The 20,260-nt window shown below is 42.0% G+C and overlaps 1 protein-coding gene across 3 annotated transcripts in view; it reads left to right on the forward strand.

The window, feature by feature from the left end:
• trrap (transformation/transcription domain-associated protein) overlaps positions 1 to 19,266 on the forward strand; it is an 83,584-nt gene extending 64,318 nt beyond the window's left edge. For all 3 annotated transcript variants that reach the window (XM_085170138.1, XM_085170141.1, XM_085170139.1), the window contains 9 exons: positions 3,703 to 3,793; positions 4,047 to 4,252; positions 4,890 to 5,151; positions 10,286 to 10,511; positions 10,803 to 11,020; positions 11,858 to 12,042; positions 13,458 to 13,661; positions 15,786 to 15,980; positions 18,137 to 19,266. In XM_085170138.1, the coding sequence (XP_085026264.1) occupies positions 3,703 to 3,793; positions 4,047 to 4,252; positions 4,890 to 5,151; positions 10,286 to 10,511; positions 10,803 to 11,020; positions 11,858 to 12,042; positions 13,458 to 13,661; positions 15,786 to 15,980; positions 18,137 to 18,421 (1,872 nt within the window). In that variant the 3' untranslated portion in view covers positions 18,422 to 19,266. The remainder of the gene's footprint in view (positions 1 to 3,702; positions 3,794 to 4,046; positions 4,253 to 4,889; positions 5,152 to 10,285; positions 10,512 to 10,802; positions 11,021 to 11,857; positions 12,043 to 13,457; positions 13,662 to 15,785; positions 15,981 to 18,136) is intronic.
• The last annotated feature ends 994 nt before the right edge of the window (positions 19,267 to 20,260 follow it).

The raw sequence follows: 20,260 nt of genomic DNA on the forward strand, positions 1-20,260 counted from the left end.
CCAACTGTAGAAACTTGCTGCATTATTTTCATTTGTTTTAGTGTCTGTGGAAGTTCATTGTTTTTGTTTTTTTTAAAGATGATTCTCATCCAAGAGGCTTCTTCAGTTCTAGAACAACTGATAGAAATCCCAAGTATTTAAACCCTCATTTTCCTGTTTTGGTTTTTGGAAATCTTTTTAAAATATATTAGACCATGACACATGACTGATAAAAAGCTTAGCTTTATTCTCTCAACCCGAATCGCTTCTGTACGTATATAAAATGGATGTCAGTCTGTGACTATACAAATTCTCCTTCCATAGAGACTCACTTCTTCCTTTTGGTCCGCCTTTTCATGTTATTATGACTGAAGTGTAAAAGGTTGACACCCGTTTCTTCTCTGCCTTTTTTGTGTAAAGAACAAACCACATTTTAATGCATGGCATTCTTTATCCCTCTCGCCTGACTAAATTATTTAGAGTTTCTCTGTGGCGGAGGGATGTTTAAAAAAACGTATGTTGAAATATTGATGAAGGTGAGGAGAAGAGCGCCTGGGGGCAGGCGGGAAGATGAATCAGAAGTTAGCAGAGAATCTCAGCACCCCTTCCCACACATGCTCCCTCCCTCGTTGACTGCACCATGTCTGGCGTGCTCCCTCTTCCCCTTAGCTCACCTCAGCCGTGCCAAATTATGACATTTCTTATCTTCCCATTAGTGCGGTGATCTCTGGTTCCTCCTCTTCCTCTTTGCCTTCCTTCCTCTTTCATCTTTAATACAGCTGTTAGCTGACACTTAGCACTCCCTCTTCCACTTGCTCTTGACATCTCACTTGTCAGTTCCATATTGTGCTTTTCATTTCAAGTCATTTTCTCTGTTTTAGGGACACTGAAAAAGAAAAATGTGAAAACAGCATATTTACTCTTTGTACAACATATAAAATTAGTAAATATTAGTGGGTATACTAATGTTGCTAGATATGTATAGTATATGTAGTTCCTATGTATGTGTTTGTTTAAGAGCAAGGGTCAGTTGAGGAAGTGGAGAGTTTTTCCTAATTAAATAATCATTTGTTTGCCTTTATGACTTTATGAGACGTCTGAGATGTCTAGGCTTCAACCCAAAGCGGCCACAGCCTTTCACTACCTTGTTATTCCTGTCTCTCTCTCTTCCCCACCTTCGGGCCAGTGTAGAGTTATATTCCTTTTGGGAGCCACGTCTCTTGAAGATTTTCAGACCAGCTGAGATCTGGAACGGTTCTTTTGGTAACCTAAGGAAGATGTACAAGTGTGTGTTACATAGCCACAGGCTAATCCGTTTTCAACTTGAACTCAGTTTTATGTAATCATGATTTGTACAATCTGAGAATCTTTCTAAAGACAGCTAGATGTCACAGGAATGTGGGTCAAGCTAAAGAAAGCGTAGAGGTTCCAAAATCCATTTATCCTCAGTCTTCTAGTCGTCTTCTGTCTCACTACTGTAGCCCTCTCTCTGTAACCACTGATCCTCGGCCCACCGTTAGCCTCATTGAGCTTAGTTTTGTTGGATTTTTGGATTTATCCTTTTCTGCCCTGGAGGCAGTTACACTGCACTTTTAAAACAATTCTGCAATTTGGCCGTATTTGAAATGTTCAGCAAAACTGTGGCTAGGCTTGTTTTACTTTGGCATACAGTTTTTAATACTGTAAAAAAAATTTAGTGAGGTTTGTCACAATGTTCTGCCTTGAAGCGCTCACTTTGTGCAGTGACAGGGAGTATGTGTCATATATCAGTGTCAAGTTTACGGTGCTCATCCAAAGAGAGATTCCTTTACATTGCAATTTGCACGGGTTGTCATTCATTCTGGTGTTATTTGGTGAAATTTGACTTGAATTCAGACTGTAGCCATGGGAAAATGTGTGGATGGATGTTTGGTCAGAGGTTTTACTGCATGTTCAAGACTTTTAGGGTTTAAACAGTGTGAATAAAAACAAACACTTTTCATATCACCATCTGAGCTTTCAGATGCTGTTTGCACATTCACACCACAGTCATGAACTTTTCCAGACATCACCCAGCAGAGGTGCACGTGACCGCGCAAGTGTCCAACCTGCCAGCTTGTTAGTACAAAGTCTGTGCGATGTCAGATGATTCCTGTGTACAGTTAAAGGTTCAGTGCATTAACTGCAAGTGAGTGAACAATGTAGGTGTTACCTCCTCCCTGAGAAAGGGCAACTGTGACAAAATAAGATTCTTTAGTTGAAGACTCACCTGAATCTTCTGTCACAAGTTAATGCAAACTGTATTTGCAAACTACAGGCTGAAGGAAAGGCTGAACTCTTTACCCCTGCAGTAAGGGCACCTGGTGGCTTTGTTATTGTATTTTGCTGGCATGGCATGGGTCTTATTGTCAAAGTAAATCAATACAGAGCTGTTCTGAGTGATCGCCTTTATCCTAAGATGAAATATTCCTATGCTGATGTGAGTACGGTCACCCATCCATAGGGTATGAGGGGTCACTGAATGTTTTCTTACACCCTATTTAACACCTTTGGTGTTTTTTTTGTTTTGTTTTGTTTTTGTTGTTGTTGTTTGGTTGTTGTTGTTTTTTTAACTTCTTAGACAGCATTCCCTGCCACTATTATTAAAACACCAAATGAGGGAAATGTCTTCTTAAGAAAATCAGTGTGACCAACTTTAAAAGCTAACTGAAGCTCAATCACATTGGTACATTGTAAGCACAAACACTGACTTGTTTTTCCCCCCCAATAATTTGTCATCTGTCATGCGTATTCTCTCTCCAATGTATCCTGATAACATGGTGGATGTTCATATTAAAGATGGGCAGTGTCAAATTATGATGCCAGCACCTATAATATGGTCATCTCAGTTATGTTAGATGACCAAATTATAGTCCCACTGACCTGCTGTTAAAATCTTCTGTTTACAAGGGGCAGCCACTTAAAAGAAAGTTGTCTTAAAGGGGAGGGGCAAGGGAACTAAAACAGCTTGTTTGGGACAGAAGATGAACTGCAGGACTGCCCCAAGGCCCAGTAGAAGATTATAATTTTGAATTATGAATAATGTAAAGCTACTTTAAACAGCCAATCATGTAATTTCATTATAAATGGAAGAATATAAGAAAACTATAACATCAAGAAGAATTTATTCCACATATCAACAGTTTGAGTTCACTGATTGTTTGTTTTTTAAACGCACAATACTTTGATGGTAGAATGGATGACTTAGTGGCTCAGTACAGATACATAAAAGACTATCATTGAATTCACCTGGTGTATTACTTATCAAAGGATTTGCACCCCAGTAACTTAAAGGTAAATTTGCTGTGCATTTAAAACTCATAGCCTCTTATGTCCCAACTTTGACCATTAACTCTTCTAGTGGTGTCTGTGACTTTTCTTGGAAGTCTTGAAGGCAGTTTCATCATCAGTCACATTGAGTTTTGTAGCTCAGCCATGACATGTTTTTAACTCCCCTAACTCCACTGACTCAAAGCTTCAAACACCCCCTCTGTACGAGCACAGGTCTTTGGCAGTATCTGTATGATCTCTCTCTTTCACTCTCTCAGCCTGACACATATAGGCATACAGTATCTCTCTGTCCCTCTCTCACTGTATCTCTTTCTATCGCTTCCCTCTTTACCTCTATCTACACCCTTCTCTCTCCTTTGCAGTCCTTAGGGGGAGTCTTTGAAATGTAATCTGTGACCCTCTTTTATCTGCTAGGTGGGACGAGTGTACCCCCAGGCTGTCTACTTCCCCATCCGCACCCTTTACCTGACTCTCAAGATCGAGCAGAGGGAACGCTACAAAAGTGGTAAGTAAACAGTGCGTGTAGTATGCTGCCTGATTTAGCACACTTTGAACAATAAAAGGTGGGGTTTTTTGTTTGTTTGTCTGGTTTGTTGTTGTTGTTTGTTTTTTTTAACAAGTCCTTATCTATTAATAATTTATCAGGACAGTGTTGAATTGGCCTCATCTTGTGTTTTCCCAACTTTTTTGATTTTCTGCATTCTTCTAATCCATCAATTCTCCACTGCTTTCTCCTCTTTTCCACTCTTTTCTCCCAGATTCATCTGGACAGCAGCAGCCCAGTTCAATTGGGGCCCAGCCTCACTCAGGGGCCTCAGACCCAGGGCCAATCAGGGCCACTGCCCCGATGTGGCGCTGCAGCCGTATAATGCACATGCAGCGGGAGCTACACCCCACACTGCTTTCCTCCCTGGAGGGCATCGTAGACCAGATGGTGTGGTTCAGAGAGAACTGGCATGAAGAGGTGAGGAAAAATAGTAATAAAAGGTACAGAACAGATTTTGCTGCAGCAAAAGATCAGAAGGCAAGAAAATATTACAGCTTCCATTGAGAATTTTCATGTATGACAGTTTGAACATCTTCTGTATATAAGGGTCATGTGAAACTCTAAAGCTAAGCATGTATGCATTACATAATGAGGTGCGTCTGTCCAAGCTGAACTTGATGCACTTTTAAATAGTTTTAGCCTTGCTAAGCAGCTTCCACACACAGCAGCTATTCTGTGCTGTAGGGGAAGTCTGGCAGACGGTGATGCAGTAAGAGGGGAGAAGACAAGTGATGGATGGGTGCTGTGAGCGTGTAGGATGGGGCGAGGGATTTAGGGTTGGAAGTTTGATGCTATGAGTGTGTATCTGTGTGATTACCTGTGATGATCAGGGGCACTGGGCAGCAGCTGCAGGCTCTATGCATCATTCCACTGGGCAAGCAGGGGAAACAGTCATTGCCTTCCTTCTTTCCCTCAATTTGGTCACATTGCTGCATTCTTTTTTTCCTGAGGAAATGACTTATGTCTAAGTCTGTAAGAAGGACAGGATGTCTCTAATAATTCCCATATCATACAGTATTTCTTTATTCTCTCTTCTTCCTTCTTCTCTCTACAGGTTCTAAGGCAGCTTCAGCAGGGCCTGGCGAAATGTTACTCAGTGGCCTTTGAAAAGAGTGGTGCAGTGTCTGATGCCAAGATCACACCCCACACACTCAACTTTGTCAAGAAGCTCGTTAGCACCTTTGGAGTCGGCTTGGAGAACGTTTCCAATGTTTCCAACATGTTCTCCAGCGCTGCCTCTGAGTCACTGGCCCGCCGGGCCCAAGCCACAGCCCAGGATCCTGTTTTCCAAAAGATGAAGGGACAGTTCACAACAGGTTGGTTGGCTTTTATAAATACTGTCAAATAGAGCTATACAAAAAGGCAAAGCACTGAAGAAGTTTTTGTTTGAGGTTGTTTCTCCATGTTTACATTCAGTTTCAGTTTTCAAGCTTCGTCAGAGCCATTGAGTGAATATGAAAAGACATAAAGTGTGTGTGGGGGGGGAGCTGTTTTGTGAGAGTATGACAATGTGTGACAAGTGGCCACGTAGTGAAACCAACAACACCTCCTAGCTCTCCTCACTGAAGCCCCTCACCAGACACCAGCCGCCCTTCAGCAAACAAAAGCAGCACTTGTGCGACTGTACGTCTATACTCATTTAAATGATAAGTCAGGTGTATGGCTGGCTTTTGTAACAGTATATTGAACCGGTCACATTATATCTACACAGACACTCGTGCAGCTCATATCTGTGCTAGAGCAGGCTGCCGCTGTTGCTCGGAGCAGCTGGAGCACTGGCTCTCTACAATGTAATTAAAGTTTCCAACTAGATGATTGGATTTTAGGGAAGGATTGGGGCTGGTGACTGGTCAGAGAGGTGTTTGCATGTGTGTCTGTCTGTGCCTTTATTACACTGCGTGTACACACGCCCACGCCGGGTTTGATTATACACAAGGCAGCAGCATTTCTATTCTAAGCTTGTGCAGCATTGCGGTGATGATATCAACAACTCGTCAAAGTTTGATGATGTAAAGCAGAAGACTTGTTTTCCTCCTGCTCTTTTGGAAGCTGCAAAACAATTCAAGTTCTCTCTGGTTTCATTGGGGGTTTTCAAAAGTCTGTAAAACCCTCTATCAACTTGTTAAAATACCCTGTAATGAACAACTTTATTTCTTTTTATATGAGGGTGAAGCCGGTTTTCAGTTCAGGTTTTACAGACCACAAAAAGTTGAGTAAAATTTTTTTCCATAAAATTGTGTTGGTTAAACGAGGCATTTTACTGAAATGTAAATGTTTCATAAGTAGTCAGGTGCTTTGTTGTTGAAACTTGTACTGGCTGTGTTGTTGTTGTTGTTGTTGAGCATTGTTTACCAGGTGTCTGCTGTGCCAAAACTAAATCTAGCTCATACAGTATTGGCACAAGTAGGTGAATTAAAAAGTCTGCTTTCTCTTCTGCTGCTGTAGCATAATGATAAAACATTTTTCCTGATATATAGTGGTTGGCATTTTTGTTCTTATTATAGAAAACTTACAGAGGAATAGATTTGGTTGTGAATTTCTAACATAAATAACTACTGTCAGTGTGGATTCACTAATGTCCTCAGATACAGCAACAATGAAAAGAATTTACTGAATTTGTCCAGTTGCATCTTTTTATTTGTTTTTATCTTTTGTTTTGTTTTTTTTTGTCTGTATTTTGTTTTACTTGATGGCAGACCTCCAGTGTCAGGCACATTAATGTCAAATAGAATGCCATAATTGAGATGGCCCATTCACAGCTGAATTCTAGACAGCATGTAGTTTATTTCTTATAATTCCCTATTTTTTTTATATCCTGAAGCCTTGGAAAATTCTTTCTACTTTCCTGATTTTTTTTTTCTCTGAAGTGCTTAGACATGGACACTAATGGCTTGAATGAGACTCTGCAACAAGAGGAAGTCTCTGATCTTTTCCCAGTTATGGATTAACACATGTAAAAAGACAAATTCCTGTCATGCACTGTGTATGCTTATAAGGCAGTAAATGAAACCTGTGGTCAGTTTTTGGCCTGCATGTTCAGATTCATGTGAAAGTTGTGGAATGCAGCGAGGCAGGTGCTGTTTTATTTTAGCCAAGACCCCCTCTGAGATGTTACCTCAAAACAATCATTCTCCTGTTTTTTTGGAAGCCACGTGTCTGTTTTCCCGTGTTGCATAAGGGAGTTGAACCACAGTTCAAACATGGACCATCTGCAAGACCCCTCCAGGTTTCAGTGTTCACATAAACCTTTGTGTTTTCTTCTGCTTTCTTTCTGAATTGCATCCACAGTAAACTCGCGCCTCCTTTTATTTGTTGCATTTCCAAACAACTCCTCCTGCCTGCTCTTTAGTCTCATCTGCTATTCCCGTTTAACTAGTACTGAGCCTGGCCAGTGCGGCTATGTTTGGCCCTGAGACGGAGTACAAGGAGAGCGAGTGTATGAAAAGCAGCTGGGGGAAAATGTCTTCTTACTAAAACAGAATAAGAAGTAGTAATGCAGGTTAACCAGACCTGATGAACATAGAAAATGACCGAGATTAATACGCATGATGGAAGAAGAGAGAGGAGAAAACTAATGTGAAGTCGGTGAGAAACCATGAAGACAGGTGTGGGGGCTTTGGTGGGTAAAAGCTCGGGAGCTGTGTACAGACTGATTGAATGAACAACACAAACAAGACAGAGCTCAGACTCAGAATGAGCACTTTGATGATGAATCTTACCAGATGTTACGGCGCCAGCTGTGCTCACGCAGCTAGGTGTCACCAGGGCTTCTGCCTCGCAGGGTGCCTGCCGACCGTCACTAGGCAGCTGTCCCCACGGCTACGCGGGAGCAGGGCCGACAGAGACCGAAACCACACAAGCCCTCCAGAGTGGAACAAACAGGGTTTACGGAACTGCAGAGCAGCCAAGCTCCCATTCCCTGCACCACGTTAGTGGCTCACTCGCTTTCACAGGGTTTGTGGGCCGGAAAATATGGGTTTATGTGTGCACATATAACATTTGGCAGCAGGGAGGCATTCAAATCCAATTACGAAGAATGCTATTTGCATGAGTTACTGTTTTAGCAGTGGATCTCTTCCAGAGACCTTTGTTAGAAAAGGTTTTTTGTTTTGTTTTTTAATATATTTAAAACAAAAACACACACATTTCCTGGATTTTGAATTTTTTGCCTCTTGGTTAGACTTAAAGAGTTAAATCTAAGTGTTATAATTAAATTGAACAGTTTGGCTTAGCACCTGTGTAACTTTATATAGTCTTTAGTGAGAAGTCTTAAGTGTAAACATACTGCATGTTGGTGACCTCTGAAACCTTTAAAACTTTAGCTCACCAGTCTGCCATAAGAAAGCAGAATTTACTCGCTACAGAAAAGTCAACCAGGCACAAGCCAGGGCCAGGAGATTACATGAAGAAATGATGGTTCTGTATAGAAAGGTGGCCCACCTCCAGCTCCACAATCTATAACCTGGCTTCAGCAGTGTAGACCATCTGGCACAGCCAGGTAAGGCAGAATAGCAGCACTGACTTCTACACACAGGTCAGAGAACAGCCTGGCTAGTTTCCACACTGCACTCTTTTTCTCAGCATCCTATTCCCCACCAAGCAGGGGTCAAATATAAGTTCAGGGGAACTGAAAATAATTCCCTTATCCACTCACTTTCAGTATTGCACCCGGTACAGAGCAATCCTGACGTTTTTTCTCAGCAACTCTACTTACATTGTCGGCACACATCTGAGGAGCAGGATTTAAATACATGAAAAGGAGGGAATATGTCCACTCTCTTAAAATTGGCGTAATCACAGTTTGTACAACTTGTATCTTGTTTGCCTTTTAATGACGGCCTGCAAATTGCACTAAATTTTTCTGATTTGGATCTTAGTCAAAATGAGTAATGCGTCGATTTTTTTTATCGATAGTCTCTGTTCGTATAGTCTCTGTTTACACATTGAGTCCTAAACATAATGCAGATGACTACCACATTAAAGCAGTTAAATTTTATAATGAAAAGTGAGATGTTAATCTCTGATTCTATCAGGAAAAGTATTAGATGGCTCATGTATGATAACATGTTAAACGCTAAGCTTTTTTATTTATTTTTTTTAAATGAAATGCCTCGCCTTTTCTATTTGTAAGCATTATACACTTTTATGGTGCTGAATTGTTGTCGGGCTGCAATTTTCACAGGACTGTTTCAATTTTACCTCTCCTATCAAGGCAGGTGAATTGCAGGCGGACAGATAGCGAAATAGGGCCACTCCGAAAAGAACATTGGCTGTTTTAAAGGGCTTATTTAAAGTATTAGGAGGTCTCACTCTGGGAGAGATTGAACGGGTTTGAAATGGCAAGGCCTTGCAGTTTCATGGATTCATTATAACAGGCGGCACAACAGGGTGTACTGAAATAGGAGAGGTAGTCGAGTGCACATCTGTGTGTGAGGGTGTGTGTATGTGTGTGTTCGTGTTTCAGAATTGTCCTAGGGGCTTTAGTCTAAAATGGAAAACCTGTTTGGCTCACTTCCCCTCCTTCCGTTGTTATTGCTGCAGCTCATCTCAATATGTTATGTGCAATATGAGTTGTGACTTGAAACAGGAATTTAATACTTTTAAGACTCTCATTTTTATGGCACTAATTTAATCAGCTCCTGGCCTCCGACAGGGAGTTTTAAGTCAATAGAGCAAACAGTTCTCCTTGTGCTGCCATGAATAACTTATCTGTGACGTTCCCTTAAGCAAGGCACTGCTGGAGTGGAGTGGGCAACAGTGCAACATAATATTTAAAAAGGCCGTTTCCCAGATGTAAATTTGTGTTACCGCTGCCTTGCCGTAGGCCATAAGAGTAAAACAAGGTGTTTTTAGTTACTGGATTAGAACAACACCCAGATCTTACTGCAATTAATCTTAATATGTGGTTTCAAAGAGACCTTCCAAACACTGAAATGTCATTTGATGTATAAGCTTTGAAATATATTTTCTTTTTTTATTCTTAGTTATGTTTTACGTTGCTTTGAGTAGGAACGTCCTCAGAGCACAGATTGGTCTCTAGTTTCTAGCTTTAGCAAACTTTTAAAAAATGATTTTACATTTTTTGTATATAGGTGGTTAAAGGTCACACACACGGAAACTGCTCAGTTTTACAGTCTTGTCCTGCTGGTGATATAAAGCAGGTCCACTGGAACACTTAGGGGATTAATGTCTTGCCGAAGGGGAATTTGAGGGTAGTTCATTTAGGAGGAACAACTGTAACATACTCCTTTTTCCCCATGCACACATGCAGATTATATCTGACCACTTTCAGAGGTTGCATGTGGTTTTATACAGTTATCTTCACATCAAACTGTCAAAGGACCTGTTGTTTAAAAGCTGCTTTCACTACATGTCAAGGTTTTCTGTTTTTTTGTTTGTTTTTGTTTTTTATGAATGGGTAAAGGAAATAACTATTCTCCATCCTTACAGACTTTGACTTCAGTGTGCCAGGCTCCATGAAGCTTCACAATCTCATCTCCAAGCTAAAGAAGTGGATCAAGATTTTGGAGGCGAAAACCAAACAGCTGCCCAAGTTCTTCCTCATTGAGGAGAAGTGTCGCTTCCTCAGCAATTTCTCTGCACAAACAGCTGAAGTTGAGATTCCGGGCGAATTCCTAATGCCCAAACCCACACACTACTACATCAAGATTGCAAGGTACATCATTATTCTACACGAGTGCAGCCGGGCTAATAAGCACATGTGGAATTTGCTGTAGTCATGGTTGGTACTTAGTAAATTATTTAAGTGGCTAACGATTGTCAGATTGACCTGCTTTTACTGGAGCTTCCCCCCCTCGGGGATTTTATCCTGATCTTAAAGCCTTTCCTTTTAAATTATGGCTTTCACATGTACTCCAGTGCCATTCTTGTATCGCAGTTGTTCCTACCCTTCCTCTCTCCCACACTGTTTAATGCTTTGATTCTGTTCCTCTGAAACGCTGTACAGATTCATGCCCAGAGTGGAAATTGTTCAGAAACACAATACCGCGGCACGCCGTCTCTACATCCGCGGCCACAATGGAAAGATCTACCCCTACCTGGTGATGAATGATGCCTGCTTGACTGAGTCACGTCGAGAGGAAAGAGTCCTGCAGCTTCTCCGGCTCCTAAACCCTTGTCTTGAGAAGAGAAAGGAGACCACCAAGAGGCACCTCTTCTTTACTGGTATGACTAAAATGAAGCATGGGCACATTTTAGGAATAGAAAGGACATAGAATAGACATTTGTTGATTGTGAAATTGTGGCTTGATACCTATGTTTAAAATAGTATTTTGGCTGGTAACTAATCCCAATAATTTTTCCTGTTAGTTGTTATTTTCCTCCTTAGTGCCAGGAAAACAAAGACATCTTCAATATTAAAATAAGTGGCCTTCATATGAAAACAGAGACGTAAAAACATGTAATCTTATGTCTTGTCAGTATATCATTATCAGTCAACATGGCCAATATTGGAAAATACTGCTTTTTTACCAATTTCTTCGAGTATCTTTATGTGAGGAGATTACATAAGAGGTTTGCCTCTCTGCAGATGTTTGTTTTACACATTTATTTGCTCATTGGTGTCTTTAAGGGGAAATCTGCACACAACATTAAACAGCCCATACTAACCCAGTTCCTTCCAACATGAATGGCTGGTATTGATTTGATTTGAGGTGTCACTGCATGTAAATGTTTGGACTGCTTCTACTGTGAGACCTGTGCACAGCCTTTTACCTTCTTTGACCCTGCTTGGTGTTGACTGAAGGCACGCCTTCAGTGTTGTTTTTCCCAAACGCCAGAGTATTTTAGCTGCAGGTTTAAGGTTTCCAATGGTAACTCAGAGTTTATCTAGCAAGCGGAGACAAATATTTACAGTTTCTGCGTCACTCATGTGGCTGTGTTCCCATCACTGCCTCCCACTTATTTTTCTCTCTTGTGCTTCTTTCTATTTTACTTCCTTCCTCTGCTCTCCTTTGCCTGTTTTCCACCTTTTTTTCCTTCTCCCTTCTTCCATCTCTTCAGTGCCCCGAGTGGTGGCAGTGTCGCCTCAGATGCGGCTAGTTGAGGACAATCCTTCATCTCTGTCGCTGGTAGAAATCTACAAGCAGCGCTGTGCCAAGAAGGGCATCGAACATGACAACCCTATCTCCCGGTACTACGATCGCCTGGCCACTGTGCAGGCTAGAGGCACACAAGCTAGCCACCAGGTAACTGTGTTGTGGTACTGTTCTGCATTAACATGCATCCAGAGTGTCTGATTTGAAATTTCACATCACACTTGAGCTAAACTTAACTTTTAATCATCTAAGGGGAAAATTGTTTTCAGCTCTGTGGGTATTTTTAAATAATTGATATTAAATGATTAATGTAGCATAAGAAATGCACTAATTTCTCAGCCTGAAAAGAAACCCTCAAACCCCAAGTTAATTTGAAAATCTGCAATTGGTGAGATTTCAGTTTTCCCTGGACGGGGAGGATTTTCTCTAAAAAGTGATGAAATAAAGTGAAAAGAACAAATTGATTTTGCAAGCTGTTATGTCATCTAATTGCAAAAAATATTAGATTGTTAGCTCTTGGTTCAGCCTGACTCTCTCCTACACCTGCTGAGCTTAATGCACACTTAAAACGCAGGCAGATCTATAGGGGAGCATGCCTATAACGTTGAAGATAAAGGTAGGGTTAGGCTGCATGTTGACCCTTGTGTTATCTAGGGAGAACTGAATTCATGCCTGATGCACTGAGAGAGCATGGATCCCCCCTACACGCTTAGCTGAGGCTAAAGTAATCAATAGAGCTGTCTTCAAGGAAAGCAATTTTAATCAACCTATTATAGGGGTTCAAATAAGGAACTGAAGAAGCTGAAGACCTCACAATGGAGCCAGTTGTTTCTGTAGTAATTTCAGTTGTTTCAGTAATTTAAGGCATGCAGCATTCATGAAATGCCATATCACATAATGCTATTTACAGTTTTAAGCCAAGACCTGAAGAAATGATAAAGTAATCACCACAGACCAACTGCAACAGTATGGTTTGTGATCCTGATTGAGCTGTGCACAAGTTGAGCCACTCACTGGCCATTCCATCTCAGCTTAGGGAGGAAAAATTATGACAGGTTAGCCGAGCAAGCTAGCCTCCGTTTGGGTTGTTAGCTGCAGCCATGATTAGTGAAGTGTTGCTTCTTCACTTTGGGAAATCTTTTGCTCTTCAGGATGCAAGCATTGCCACTTAACACTAACACTAGCAGTATTAGTACTGTGAGCTCGTGTAGAACTGAAATGTTGGAAACAAAGTGCTAGTGTCCCAGTGGTGCGCTCAAAACCTTTGAAAGTTGAGTTTAGTGCCCAGTTGCCAACAGAGTTCTTGAGATTTGAGAAGTGGTTTTCGAGTGACATCCCACACAATGTCACTCTGTTAAATGAGGGAGGGGGTTCCTAACATGGCCATCGCTGAGCTTGCTGATGGGGTCACACAGGAGACGTTCCCATAGTCCGATAACGCTATTGAAGAGAACCCACCAAAACCTCTGGTGCAATTCATAATGATGGCAAAAGACAATTGATGTATCAAATAAAGAAGAACCTGCCCAACTAACCTCCAATCCTTGTTCATGGTATACTTCCAGGTCCTGAGGGACATTCTCAAAGAGGTGCAGGGCAACATGGTTCCCCGCAGCATGCTGAAGGAGTGGGCTCTCCACACGTTCCCCAACGCCACTGATTACTGGACGTTCCGAAAGATGTTCACCATCCAGCTGGCCCTCATTGGTCTGGCAGAGTTCATGCTCCACCTCAACAGACTCAACCCTGAGATGCTGCAGATAGCACAGGTGGGAAATGCACGCAAACACACACAAACAGCAATGTGTTGGACTTCCTGTGAAGGAGAAAGTGAAATCAGTTTGACAGGGGCAAATTCAATAGATATACACACTCTTAGATGCATTAATAGATCTCCATTACCCTCTCCATATCAGGCTGTATGAATTACCATTCTCCCCCATGACATTCACGCTAGGCCTATCAGTCAGCCACCGCTGTCAATGCAAAGGATGTTTTGACAGAGCGTTATATTCAGTCCCACTGCTCAGCTATCAAAGACGTTTCAATTTGAAGAGGCCATGTTTGTGTGCGCCTCCACACATCTGTCTGCTGCTCAGGGTCTGCAGGCGGCTTTCTCAAAGTCATTATTAAAGATGATTGTGTCAGTCGGTCACCCCTCCCCTCTGATCCTAATCGGCCTTTGCTGACAGGCGTTCCTCCGGGCAGCTAAGCACTAGTATTAAGCCCCCTTTCTGCCTGTTCCACTCCACAGATCCCATTAGACACAGGCGGATTTTAGTGCGAAGAGTGTATGCACATATAAACACACACACAAACTGAGTGTGTGTGTGCAAGGACGGGACATCACAACCCGCGGCAGTGCCTCCTCTTGACTAAATAAAGACCGTATTTTACTTAAGGTTGACTCATATAGAGCTCAATTAGGAATCAGCACCAAGCATACTGCTAAACAATGTTTATAGGTCCTTAATTCAGTTATAAGACCAAATTTAACTACACATCAACAACAAGTACAAACGCCACAGGCAGTGTGGCATCTTCACTGACACTGAATATAAATTGGAGGGCGTGGTGCTTAATAAATTCGCTATTTGTCAGTCAGATCACTTGTATCATCACCCTGGAACAGCTCCACCAGTCACAATGACACATGACATCAACAGCTCAATAAATGAACAGGGGCTTCTCAAGGAAATTATATTATTTTCTGGATGGTGCCGAGCAGCACAGTGGGCGTGTGCCATTATTGAGCTCATACAGTGACGATAGAAATGGACGTCAATGGCAGCATTTTTATCCAACATCTTCATTTAAACGACAGAACAATGTAAAAATGGGCCAGTCTTAATGACATTTGAGGCATTATTTCATCATTATAGTTTGTAGGCAAAGGTTGTATCCAGATATCAACAATAACCCTCCTCCTTTTCTTAACATTCATCTTCATTTTGCACCAGAATATCACAAATCATCCAGTATGATACTTTACACCATTGTGGAAAAAAAGGGTCAGTAAAAGCATCTCATCATGTCTTGAGAATTAGTTGAATTTTCTTACAGTGTTAAGTGTCTTCACTCTTTGGCATTTGTTGTGGAATTTGTCCACTGAGGTTTCTCACCGTCAAGCCCGCAGCCCCGAGTCACTTCACGTTGCACAGTAATGTTGCATCATTCCTTTCACACCGGCCTCTAAATGAAGCCATCGCTGACCACTAGTCTGGTGCTTTAGCATTCTGAACGCTGCCTTCACAGCCAACAGTCTGCAGGCTTATCTGTGCCTTCTGGGAGTTGCTGGTGTCTCAGCCCACTGCCTCTAGGCCCTCTGCTGGGGCTTGGGGGAGCAAATGAAATGTAGGTGAGAGAGGGGGGGTGTGTTAAGGAGAAAGAGGGAGGGAGGGAAGAGGCCAGACAGAGGAGGAGGAGAGCGAGTACGAGCTGGAATGAAATGCTCTGCTATAAAGCTGTCAGAGCTACTCACTTTTTCATATAAGGGAGCTTATCTTTCCTGGAATGGTTGCTTGTGTAGCGGCCTTCTCGCACATAAATGCAGGCTTAAAAGATGAAACTCGGACGTATATATTTAAGTCAGCAGAGAGCAAAGGGGGAGGGAAACAGGGGGCAGTGGAGGTGAGTTAAGGATTATAGATGCTGTGCTGCGGATAGTTTGACATGTTACTGTTTCTGGGACATGAAGATCAATAATGGCAGCCATTTGTTGCCATGAGCTTGTTTTGAAGCTCTCCCAGCTTTACTGAAGACGAGGAGTTGTTTTCTTGGTGCTAATGTGGTTAAAGGAATGTGGAGTACACTGCAGACAATTATATTTCCTGATTATTTTTTGTTTTTTGCCATTGTATAAAAGTTATGTTTATTTCCTCCTCTGATTTCAGGACACAGGAAAGCTCAACGTTTCTTACTTCCGCTTCGACATCAATGACGCCACGGGTGACCTGGATGCTAATCGCCCCGTTCCATTCCGCTTGACGCCAAACATCTCTGAGTTCCTGACCACCATCGGCGTCTCTGGTCCACTCACCGCCTCGATGATCGCTGTGGCTCGGTGCTTTGCACAGCCAAACTTTAAGGTGCCACGTCTGCTTTCTTTTTTTCTTTTTAAATACACTACATAGTGTATCAGAACAGCTTTTTAAAGTAATGGGTAATAGACATAGAAGCTTGCAGTGAACTTGAAATTAAATGGCTGAATATGAAGTTTACAAAACTCTAGTGCTCATTGTTTCCCCCTCCAGGCGCACGGCATGCATCCATACGATAATCATACTTTTGCAAGCATGTCTGGAGTCACTGCAGCCGCTGCTGCTGTTACACTGCCTGCCAACGACATGAAACTCATGAATCCGCTCTTTCTAACAGTCTGTTTGTTTTGATTGTTACAGGTGAACAGCCATAAAATCACAGCACTTTGAATTCCTGTACTTTAACAAATAATAAATGGATTGATTACAGCCTCTGATTGGAGGTTTAACTTTAGTGGATGGGTGGGAGGGACACTTTTGAATCTCTTTCACTTTTTATGATGCATATCCAAACCAGGTTGTTTTTTTTCCATGGAGCTGGAAGTGACCGTACTTGGACAAACAAATAAAATGCTAAATTATGAGCTGAACAGTACAGTTGCTTTTTGGATGGTCTGTACCTCAGAGCTTGGAATAATATTTGTGAGATCCAGTTCAGTGATTCAGCACAGGTGAGGTTTATCACATTGCTTCTGGCTACAACCTCGGCCTGTTTATTAGTGCCGCCATGCCCCTAATTTTATGCTTTAAACAGTTCTTATGAGGGTGAAAAATGATCTCCAGAGGCTAACATGTTAACTTCATCCCTGAAGGTGTTTGTTTTAAATGCAAGCCTGAGGAGATTTACTCACTTCTGCAGCAAACCTCAAGTGGTCATTTGAGGGACTGCACTTTTTGTAGCTTCAATGTTGGCCTTAGTTTGTTAATAAGATAACACAGAAGATGACACAGAGGATTGGCTTCTTCTGACCATCGCACAAAAGACCACAGCTTAACTGTAAACCTCTCTCATTGTGTTAGTTTTAGGCTCGTGAAAATTAAGGAGCACATCACCGTTAAAACATTCAGTAACACGAGCTTGTCAAAAATGTTGAGTTTACGTTTAAAACTCAGATATATTTGAAGAATTACATTTGTTTAATTTATATAACTTGAGTCTTGGAAGCTTTTAGAAGAAGTGGGGTCAGTCAGCTGCCATTGCTGTTGCTCGCAGTGACTCGAGCGCTGCAGTTTGTTGACAAATTTAAGCTCCTGCGGCGCTCTCCGGATATTGCCTGGCACTTAAACTTGGTGAACTTCCTCTGGGTTTAGGTCTGAGGCTTAACTAAAAACAAAGCAGTGAAAAACAGTAGCAGTCATTGGGTTGTGTAATATATGTAAAGCAGGGCAGTAATGACAGGCCTGCAGTGTCTGTGTATGGGTCAAGCTCATACTTAAAGTCTGACTGATGTTCCAGACACAGAAGCGCTTAAGATGCAAATAAACAGAACACTTGACCATGTGAACTAGTTGGGACCGAACGCCAGAGACCAGTGCTGCTTGTAGCCAGAGCAGAGAGGTATTACCACAGAGCACAGGAAAACACAAACACTTAACAATCATCCACTCAGATATAGTGAAGCCTTAAACTATTTAAACAGTCTAGTGCCGTCTGAAACCGAATAAACACTTTAGGTGAGGGTAGGGAACGGCGTGTACGTAGTCAGGCGATGATTGCCAGGTCTTGGTTTTGATGGTTATGCGTTTCAGATCTGTGTCACCGTAATGAGCTGTTAACATCTCAGAGATTTCCCTGCAGATGACTGCCGTGGCCTAAATTGGAGTTAACAGCTTTGTTTTATATGTATGTTTGAAATTAGCAGGGACTTTAAATAAACTGAGGTTTTTGTCACGTTTCACTGCTCTCATTTCCACGACAGACTGTTTGAACACACTACCCAGGAGACTGGCATATAATCATATATTTGAGAGCTTCATATAAACTCTATGACTGTAGTTTGCAGTATAAAAACTTCAGTTTTTACATCATTTGTTGCATTGCAGTATAAAAAGGGAAAGTCTGTTTGCATCCTGATGTGGTCAATCCTTAGTAATCAAATGTTTTATCATCAGGATGTTGATGTTTTAAATTCTAGACCTCATATATTTCTTAAAAAATGAATGTGTTTCCTGAAAGTGACCTCCTGATTTCCTTTCTCTCATAGGTGGATGGAATCTTGAAGGCCGTCCTTCGTGATGAGATCATCGCGTGGCACAAAAAGACCCAGGAGGACACGTCCATTCCCCTGTCCCCAGCCGGGCAGCCAGAGAACATGGACTCCCAGCAGTTGGTCTCGCTGGTCCAGAAGGCCGTCACGGCCATCATGACTCGCCTCCATAACCTGGCTCAATTTGAGGGAGGCGAGAGTAAGGTCAACACTCTGGTGGCTGCAGCAAACAGCCTTGACAATCTGTGTCGCATGGATCCAGCCTGGCACCCCTGGCTCTGAGAAATCGGAGGCGAGTGAGGAGAAAAGGCACAGCGGAGTTCACGGGATGAAGGGGAAACACTTTTTTTTAATTTGATTAAAACAGACAAGGGTCGTTACATCTATGTTGCTCTTTGGAAAGTGAATTCGCTTTGAGACAAAAGCCCTGGTTGTCAGAGCTTGCCTGTGTTCTCAACAGTTACGTTTTTATTTTTATTTTAAAAGAAGAAAAAACACACAAGCCTCCTTCATTGTATATTTATTTTTGTATCAGAATGACAGGGATCCCGCATAATGTCAGCAGCCCTTCTCTTTACTGTGACAAAGAGGTATTACAAGAAATTGTTTAGGTACCCACTCATTTACTGTTGTGGAAGTTTCTAATTAAAACACTTTGTTTGTTGTTTGCAATGTGTTTTACACGCATCAAGATCTTGGAACGTTTCCACTTTGATTTGTTTTCTTCTCAGATGGTCATGTGTCCTCCCAAACCTGTAGCTTCTTTGCTATACCTTCTAAATGAGGAGTATTGTTGTCCTGTGAATAACGGATGTTGCTCTTTGATTTTTATTTCATCCACTGCTTGAACTGTATTAAGATGTCAGAGGATTCCTGTGTAAAAAGCTTCTGTTCTCCACATTTTTTTTTTTTGGATTCAGCCGGCGCTGTAATAAGCTATATGACCACTGTAATGCAAATATGTAATTCCCAAGCTGCCTGTGTATGCTATTCGCACCCCCCACCCCACCCCTTTATTTTTATTTTTATTTTTTTAGAGGTACTGCACCGTTTCCAACAGAAGAATTCTCTCTTGCCTTGTAAATAAGCATTTTATTGTAATAAAATGCTCATTTTTTAATAGAAAAGCTGTGTTGGCTCCTTTTGCTTGTAATCTCCTGCAGTTTTCTTTACACTGTAAAGAAACCAATGAATCTCAAAAATGAGTTTTAACTGTGTTCACAATTACCATAAAGCAGAACTAACAATTAGTCTTCTCCCCATTTTTTTAAACGAGTTGTAAAACAGCAATAAGAGCCAGTAATGCGCCTCTGTGCCTCACATCTATTGCATCACTGTCACAGCCATAATCACCCTGAAGGACGCACTCTTGGATATTATTGCTGTAATAACTCTTGCTGTGAAATGACTCCAGACGAACCGTTCTCTGTTTAAAGTCTATTGCCGTCATCCTCGCCGTTCACAGTTAGCAGACGTTTATGGGGAGGCATTTCTTCCCAGCAGTGTTGAATCAGAGCGTGCCTTCTGTCTCGTGGAGGTGCAGTAACCTTGTGGTCGTTCCCCTTCGCTTTGGTTAGAAAGTCCTGCAGAGGTGTGGCGAGGCGTCCCACCGCCGGTGCTTGATTAATGCGTGCCAGCAGATCTCCGAGTGGGCTGGCCTCGCTTGACTTATACACACTGTCAGCCGGCCCGCCTGCACTCATAAACAAAGGTTATATCTCTGTTTGCCTCTATAGAAACACAGTCTCTACCTCTCAACGTGTTTACACACTTCCTCCAAAGGTTTCTGATCGACACAAGAAAAAGAAAGAGCGTTTGGTCTGCGAGTCGCAGCAGCTGCTAGTTTCCAACATTCACCGTGAACATCCTTCTTTGTAGCTGTCATTTCAGTAAGCGTCTTGGATAAGAGGCAGTGTTTTGGTAGGTGCTTGCTTTTGTACATACAGAAAGCATCTGTGATCGTTTATACAAATGTTGGGTTTTTTCCCTCCCCCTGTTGGATTTCTCTTGGCTTTAGCACATTCTTGGGAATGTTTTCAAGACAAGCTGAAATTAAGCTTGTCTTGTTTCCTCGCATTGTGAGTCAGATGTTTGAAGTCATGTAGCTCTGCAACTACCCAA

This window comes from Neolamprologus multifasciatus, chromosome 8 (genome assembly GCF_963576455.1).
Source record: "Neolamprologus multifasciatus chromosome 8, fNeoMul1.2, whole genome shotgun sequence".
Lineage (NCBI taxonomy): Eukaryota > Metazoa > Chordata > Actinopteri > Cichliformes > Cichlidae > Neolamprologus > Neolamprologus multifasciatus.